We start from the raw sequence: 9,063 nt of genomic DNA on the forward strand, positions 1-9,063 counted from the left end.
ACTAAAACCCAGATGTGGAAGGAGTAGCAGAATTCTCTCTGCTCTTTCAGCTGAACTTTATCAGATTTCTTATCAACCATCTTCAACCTCTTACAGTTGGAAGCCTATAAAAAAAAGTGATAGCCACTTTTGTTAAGACTAAAAACATCCTCTTACATTAATGCAATGCTCTGTGATTTCCAAAGTGCTTTCATGAGCACCATCTCTACATGTTGTAACCATGAGCTTCTGCCATACATCTTGACTTTTCCTGAATAAGAGCACTTTTGTTCTAGCTCCAACAGTTTCTCTCACACTGTTCTCTAATAAGAACAGTCTGTAATATTTAAATAATCGTGAGTTTCAACCAAAAGCAATCACAACTCAATTGGAAACAGATACACTATGAATGCAGGAACACTATATTTATTAGGTCAATAATTCATTTTTAGCAATACAAGTACAGAATATATCACAATGTTGGTTACAAACATACTTAGTATGATTTAACTGTTACAAATAATGGTGGGTACTACAAGTAGATGAGAATGATATGAAAGGTCATTCTGACCCAATGAACTGTTTTCAGAAATCTATTAATGACCTTAGATATTTCTATAGAAATTACTGTGGCACTAATAGTGGGGATTTTCCTGTAAAGGATGTTAGCAATTCATTTTTAATTATTCCATTAAGAGCCTTTTATTTTGAGCCTACTAAACTAAAATCCCCTGTTGCTTAATAAAGTATAAAAATAGTACTGACCTGGTAATAGTTAACAAAATGTAGCATTCATTCACATAATAAAAGTAGAACTAAATTGAAAAGTTTTAGTTACCATGGCAACAACTTTTTCCATAAAGGGAATACACAGAAATGAGTGATGTTACACAAATGGGTACCTGCAATGGTTATTTAGTGATCCAACAATTTGTGCACCACAAACCAAGTCTTCTAGATATCTATCTCTCTCTATATATATATAGCATATATAATCTTAAATTTTACTTTTGAAAAACATGTGCACTTCAATGAACTCACTAAGGCCACTCATGCTATAGATACCTAGGACTGCAATAAAGAATAGCAGTATTTAATAAATCCTAAAGCACACTCCTTCAGATCACCACCACGGTAAAAACCAGTTTCTGCTTAAAACATTTCCTGAGATTTGGGGGCAAAATAACTACTAGCGTTCAAATCTGGAAATTAACCCAAATGGTCTACTTAAAATGATTTTTTCCCCTTGTGACTTGAGGTCCTCTAAAGTCAAGAGGTGAAATAAGTGTTAATTTTTAAAGCAAAATAAAACTCTTAAAAAATTAGAAATTATAAATAAGCATTTTTCCAGTAGTAACATTACCATCCAGAAAAAGGTTAGAAGCAGCAAGGCTAAAAACCCTAGGAAAAAACATAAAAAGCAAGTGGTGGATAATAACACCTGCTACTCAGCAAATCATTCTTTCACTTTGTAAAGTTTTGGCTAAAAGCTTCCATCTTGTTTAGGCATGTGTTTGATGCTCAGCTTTATAGTCTGCACTGTAAAGACAAGCTTGATAGCACAACTCATGGTTTCTAAGACTGCAGCTGCTGCACTTATTTTTTTCTTGAGACAGGGTCTTACTAGGTTGCCCAGGCTGATCTCAAGCGATCCCCATCTCAGCCTCCTGAGTACTGGAGACCAAAGCATGTGCTACCAAATGTGTAGCTTTCTGTACTTAATTTTTGTAAGACTCTTGTTAGGGACTAGGAACAAAGGAGTTCATCAAATCCTTTACTTTCACAATGCAGAATACCGGGGCAGGGGTTACTACAAAGCAATAATGAGGTGACTTTTAACAAAGAACATAGATTTGATGGTAGGAAGGGGTCCTAATCCTCAAGGCAAGACTACTTTGAGGACCCATAAATATTATACACTAAAAACCCAGTTGGCTCTACTAACTGAATGTAAGTAGTCAGCTACCTGTGTGGCACATGCAAGAGTTCCCTGATGCCCCCAACTGGAGCAGCACCAAACTTCAGGAACAAGATTGGGTAGAAGAGAGAAGTCAAGGAAGGGTATGATCAAAGGCTCTTACAATTATGTGCAAGCTATTGATTACTGTGAGGTAAATTTTACTCTCTTTTTCCTTTTGAGTTGTTTGTTTGAGACAAACAAGTAGCCCAGGTTTCCTGGAATGCAAGATCCTCCTGCCTCATTCAGTCTCCTGAACACTGGGATTATAGATATGTGCTGCCACGCCCTATTCTAATGAGTTCTAAAAGTCAAATCAAGGTGGCATTCCTCTACCTTATCTTAAACATCCTTGCTAAAGGGATCAATCCTATACTTAAAATTATTAGAATATTATTTTTTTTTGCTAAAATCAGAACACATTAAGTCACATCACTAACATAAAACAGCAATCTTTTCTTAAGGTAAAGTGTAGGCATTATATCAACATTTATGGACTTAGAGAATACTATTATTAAAGCAATAGTGAGGGAGAAACTGACAATAACAAAGCTTGGAAAAAACTGGCCGCTATTTGACATCATCACTCTGTGATCACAAGCTTCTAAATACCATATTATTTTATCACTGAGAGTGAGTTTTCAAACTGAGTTAAGGAGAATGAGGCCTTAAGTTATTTGATTTTACAAAATGCTATATGTGCAAAACACCCCCCCCCAAAATAAAAAAAAAAAAACCATTAAATAAAAGTACTTCATATGGAAACATTAAAGTTTCAAAATATTTATTGAAAAACAATTTACCATGACATTTCTATACCACAAACATACCAAAGAGCTCTAAATACCCAAGAAAAGTATACAAAGCCTATCCTGAAAATATCTTTGGAGATATTACATATATAGGCCCATTAGGATAGAGCTGAGTAACTAAAATATGCTACTCCTTGGTCACATAGACTACTAGGGAATAAAGGGTGCCTCTTGACAAAGACTGCAATTAACTGGGAGGGGGACCAGTTGCATAAACTGCAAGTGTGCCAATTTATCCTTTCCAGAATTTAAAGGAAAAGTAATTCAATTAGAGGTCTAAACCCAGGTCTCTGAATCCAAAGTCATCTTAAGGTGTAGGCTTGCCTCATTTGTTTGAAAGCATCCCCTAATAAATTCCCTCCTAAGGACCTAAATGCACTGGCTTATAACTAAGAAGCCTGCAAATAGCAGTTTCAAAGTTAAAACCAGGAAAGTTAAAGTGTTTAAGATCAACTTTGAAATCTCTAATTTTTCTGTACTCTACATGATACTTTGTTTTTCCCCTTACCTGACATGCATGTTAAAAGAACACCAAAATTCGACACACATCCACTCACCCACATACTGCTCCAAGCATCGCTAGGAGCAGTATCTCTAACAGCCAAGTCATGAACCCCTGAAAATAGGGGAGAAACCCAGATTCTTAACTGTAGAGGCACCAGATGGGCCACTATACTAAGAATTGAGGTAACAGCAAAAGAATTCTTTTTGCTACACATCACAACTTAAAATTGAGTATTACCTCCATATTAAATAACCTGACTAGCTTAAACAAAACTAGAAGAAAATGAAAGCCCCCAATCACTGAAACAGGTATCAGAGGCTCTTTTCTACTTGACTCCTATATTTCAGATAAAACGACTAGATGCACTATTATTTACCACAAAAAATGATGGATTTTCTAAGACTTATTTTTGTGCATTCATTTTCCTTAATCCCCACAAACCATACGGTGACCTAAACTTCTCATTTGGACATGAGCTATTTCATGACACTTAGCCAGTATGTTTGTTTGCTCACTACACTGATTATTTGGGTAAAGATTAAAATGAGAGTGGTGGCTGCAACAGACAGTGACAAACCTGCTTGTGACATTGCCATCCATGTGCTTGGACTAAAAATTTGCCACTGAAATTGCCAAAATTCCATAGCTTGGTATCATATGAATATGACTCTTACATTACCACTTTTCATTATATATCTAAATGAAATTATTCTATTGATAAAGGCATAAGCAGAGACTAATAATCATCTAAAGCCTCTGGTCCAAATGTTACTTTCTACATTTGGCTGGTCCTTAGATCCTTCTGGTCCTGTTAGCAAATGCTTTTAGAACATTTACACTGTTGTACCAAAAACATATAGAATTAAAAGTGCTGGTCTATCAGATGTTCTGGTACTTACAGATCAACACTGGTCCAGTTCAGGTGAATCTGACAGTCCTTCCTTTGTAATAGTTCTGGAGTGGTTGTATCCACTTCTCTGGGAAAGGTGGCCAACTCTCCATCAGGATGTCATCCTGTTATTAGTACTTGTGTTTACTTCTCTATACTGCATATAAAGGTTTTTCTCCATAAAATTTCTTTACAATACAGTATTGATACCTCCACATGGAAGAATTATGTGTTAAAAAGTTGTTAAAATCATCCTTACGTAATAAGAATGCAACTCTTTTAAACTCTTAAATAGTTTTATTTAGGGGTTCTTTTTTTCTTTTCAGGCTTTCTGAAAAAATGAATTTTTTAAAAAGAAAAAGAAAACGATTTTCTGTTGTTCTACTAGGGTGAAAATGTGGGCCAGACTACTTATACATGCATTACATGCTGAATAGAACTGAATATATGCTTATTCTACAGAAACTGCAAGTAGGGATTACCGAAATAGGGTCTTCAATGGACTGGACCAGTGTTTCAATGCAAATTCCAGCCCCAAAACAACATGGTTTTGATTTCACAGTATGAATTCCCTAGAATCTGGGAAAAGGTAATTGGTTAGCTGAGGTTTCCTCAGCAGCTTGGTCCCTCAACATTCTGAGACATCAGGAAGGACTGCACCACTTCTTCAGTGGACTGGGGACTGGTGTTGACGTCTTCAAGGGCATCGGTCACTGAATACTGCCGATCTCGCAAACGGTTCCAGTTAGACAGAACATTGTGATATTCAAACACTTTCTCATAATTTCCAATGGAGTTGTAAAGTTTAATGAGGCCTCGGTAATCATATTCGAGTCCACTGTAGCCTTCACCAAACAGTTTCTTCCCTGAAAGTAACACAAAGAAATGAGCACTTATTATCAACATAAATAGAAGATTTTTTTATTCATGTTATCAATGTTTTCATGTTACAAGCCTTCATTCGTGTGTCTACAGTGCCCATTTAGGCCAGAAGAGGGTGTACCATCCACTGGAACTGTAGTTACAGACAGTTGTTAGCCTCCAGGTAGATGCAGGGAACTGAACCAGGGCCCTCTGCATGAACAGCTAGTGCTCTTAATTACCGAGCCAGCTCTCTAGGCCTGAGATACAATTCTTCTATCAATACCTCTTAAGTCACTCTCATCCATAAGCTATCTCTAGGACTTAAAAAAAAAAAAAATCATCTAAAGGAGTTGGCTTTACTAGAACTACACACACACAAAAAAATCACAAATTAATGTGTATGCTAGGCATGGTGGTGCACGTCTTTAATCCCAGCACTTGGGAGGCAGAGGCAGGCAGATCTCTGTGAGTTCAAGGCCAGCCTGGTCTACATAGTGAGTTCCAGGACAGCTGGGGCTACAGGGAGACCCTGTCTCAAAAAGACCAAAAAAAAAAAAAAAAATAATGTGTATGTGTGTGTGTACACTTGTGTCATAGCACATGTGTGGAAGTCAGAGGATAACCTGTGGGAATCCACACCTTTATCCGCACACTGAGCCATCACACTGACTCAAAATTTCAGTTTAAAGAGAGTGACTTTTTAAAGAGATCTTAATATAATATAGAGATTTATAGGTACCAGTAAGCTTTCTTTTTAAAAAACAAAGTGTGAAGCCAGGCATGGTGGTGCATGCCTTTAATACCTGCACTTGGGAGGCAGAAGCAGGCCAATCTCTATGAGATGGAGGCCAGCTTGGTCTACATAATGAATTCCAGGCCAGCAGCCATTACAGGAAGACACAATCTCAAAAAAGGAAAACAAAACAAATTTTAAAAAACCAGTGTGATGGATAATTTTTGCCAACTTGATGTTAGTAACCTAGGGTCAGAGAGAACCTCAATTGAGAAACTGATTACATCAGACTGACCTATGGCTATGAGATTGTCTTGACTGATGACTGATGTGAGAGGTACCATCCTTAGGTAGGTGGGCCGGGGCTGTATAAGAAAGTGAAGCGAGCAGTGTTCTTCCACGGTTCCTGCCCTGACTTCCCTCAATGATGGACAGTGACCTGGCAGTGTAAGATTAAATAAGCCCTTTCCTCCCCAAGTTTCTTTTGGTCATGGTGTGTCATAGCAATAGAAAAAGTAACTAGAACACAAAGTATAGAAGAGCATGTGCAGTTTGCTTGCTTTCTGTAAGGCAAACTGTATCCATCTGCTTTTGTGTAAAAAGGTACATAGAAAGAATAAGCCTGAAACAAATGTGATTGGTTATCCACAGCAGGGGGTGGGAACTGGACAGAAGAAATCAAGGGAAACTACATGGCACTAAGGATTGTCTACGAATTTGTGATTTTAAGAACTGGTCAAGTAAGTCAATATATAATGGCTAACGGGGGACCCATGTACACATGGATATACAGTGACAAGACAGAATAGGAAAAAGGACAGACTGTTGAAGAAGTGGTCCCAGGTCAACTGCATATGCCTCTGGAAAAAGTTGAAATTTGATTCCTGTCTTGTAATGTGAATCAAAGTTGGTCTAAATGTGAATGGTTAAGTTTCCAAAAGACAAACAGAAGAGTATCTTCATGATTAGAATATAAAAGTACTAACCACATAAGGAAGTATCAATGCATTCATTATACTAAAATTAAGGCATTCTGGGGCTGGAGAGATGGCTCAGTGGTTGAGAGCACTGACTGCTCTTGCAGAGGACCCGGGTACGATTCCTAGCACCCACATGGCGGCTATGAACCTTCTTTAACTCCAGTTACAGAGGCATCTGAAGGAAGCCCTCTTCTGACCTCCACGGCACTGCATGACATGGGTACACTCATATGCATGGAGGCAGTACACTCATACACATAAAATAAAAATAATAAAATATTAAAAAAGAAATTAAGGCATTCTGAGGCTGGGAATGGTGGCATGTGCCTGTGATCTCAGCATTAGGAAATGGAGGTAGGAGGATCAGGACTTCAATGACAGCCTGGGCTACATGAGTCCCTGTAACAACAAACAACAAGAAGTTATTTTCAAAGGCATCGTCAGTAAAACACGCAATAAAATGAGAGAGGATACATGCAATCATGTCAAGGCCAATTCAATACAAAAATGGGCAAGAGGCTTCATAAGTAGTTCATACAACAATAGCCACAGCATCTTATTTTGTAAAACCACGAAATGAAAACAAATAGTCATGAACAAATATTCATTACAAGTAGACTGGATAAATAACAAACTAATCTGGGGGCTGGAGAGATGGCTCAGTGGTTAAGAGCACTGACTACTCTTGCAGAGGACCCGGCTTCGATTCCCAGCACCCACATGGCAGCTATGAATTGTTCTTAACTCCAGTTCCAGGGGAATCCGAAGCCCTCTTCTGACCTCCTTGGCACTGCATGACACGGGTGCACTCACATACATGCAGGCAATACATTCATACACATAAAATAAAAAAAAATACTATTAAAAAAATAATCTGGTAAAATATTACACAGTAATAGAAATTAACAAATGATGGATATGATCAATGTCTATTGTCAGACTAAAGAACATACTCTGTTTAATATCAAGTCCCAAGCCAGGTACCCTAATTTATCATGTCAAAGACAAGAAAGGCATGGAGAAGAGCAGGGGCAGAAGGTGGACAAAGAGGTCAAATAGCTACTTTCATCTGCACTTGACATTTTAGGGCCACACATTTTACTGCTGATTTCAATATTACAAAAGCACCTTTATCAAAGTATTCCAAATAATTTTGTAGTTACTTCAAAATAATCCTTTGCAGTGATGAACCTGTGTCTCATTAATAGTATTTCCCTCACATTGCATGTAAGAATGTTAATATGGTAGTCTCTAGTCAACTAAGGAAAGCTTAAAGGTAACATACCAATTGCTATAGATCGCAGATACAGTTTCTCTGCATTTTCATATTGATTCATGTCATAATTATATAAAGACGCCAGATGTCCCACTGAAAGGGCCACTTCATAATCTTCTTGACCAAGAAGTTGCTCTTTAATCTGAATTGCTTTGATGTGCATTTCTTCAGCTTCCTGAAAAATAATCAGGCCAAATGGAACATTATACTTCTTAGGCCCACAATTCTTACTCAGTGAGCACAGTGGTTCTGTCAAAGACAACTTAGGAATGCCATGAGGTAAAGAGATCAAAGAATATACTGTGCTGTTCCAAAAGTTGCTAATAGGAAGCATTACTGGTTTTTGGAAACTGCACAAAAGCTGAGGACAGTAATGGTGTCCTAAGTCAAAGCTGACATGGGTAAACATTTAAATAACCCAAAACCTGTCAGAAAAAATTAAAAAGACATTCTAAGTCAGGTATGGTGACATAGCCCTGTAATTTCAACATTGGGGTGGCACAAAGGACTGAAGGTTTGAGGTCAGCCTGAGCTACAAAGAATAGACTGTCATAACAAAAGACATTCTAAACTGAGAATGATCTGAGTTAGTATGTCTCAAAATTAACTTAAACTTATTAAGGGGTTAATTTATATAGACATTATCTCTCTCAAAAATATAGATATTTTTGAGATAGTCTCCCTATTTATTTAGCTCAGGCTGGCATCAAAATAACAATCCCCCTGCCTCAGCCTTCCAAGTGTTAAATTTACAGGTACCATCACTCTTGGCTGAGAATCCAAAATTCTAAAAGACAATAAGGGGCAATTGTATCAGTATATTTTATAACATCTATTAATAATTATATAATTAACCCTAATTAATTATAGAATTAACTCTCTTAATAATTAATTCTAACATTACTATTATTAGCTGGCCCTTCCTCCCCGCTCCTCTCTCTCTGAGACAGGTCTTTCCCTGTAGCCCCAGCTGGCATCAATTTCACAGTGATCTCTCTACCTCTACCTCCCTAGTGCTGGGATTAAAGGCACCACACCTGGCCTCAAACTGGCATTTTTTTTTTTTTT

The 9,063-nt window shown here is 37.5% G+C and overlaps 1 protein-coding gene across 1 annotated transcript in view; it reads right to left on the minus strand.

Moving 5' to 3' along the window:
- Positions 1-380: 380 nt before the first annotated feature.
- The window catches only part of Appbp2 (amyloid beta precursor protein binding protein 2), a 64,273-nt gene continuing 55,590 nt past the window's right edge, over positions 381-9,063 (minus strand). The window contains exons 12-13 of the mRNA XM_008842640.3: positions 8,005-8,170; positions 381-5,008 (exon numbers count right to left, since the gene is read on the minus strand). Of these exons, the coding sequence (XP_008840862.1) occupies positions 4,755-5,008; positions 8,005-8,170 (420 nt within the window). The 3' untranslated portion in view covers positions 381-4,754. The remainder of the gene's footprint in view (positions 5,009-8,004; positions 8,171-9,063) is intronic.

Source organism: Nannospalax galili, unplaced genomic scaffold (assembly GCF_000622305.1).
Source record: "Nannospalax galili isolate Female #2095 unplaced genomic scaffold, S.galili_v1.0 scaffold879, whole genome shotgun sequence".
NCBI lineage: Eukaryota > Metazoa > Chordata > Mammalia > Rodentia > Spalacidae > Nannospalax > Nannospalax galili.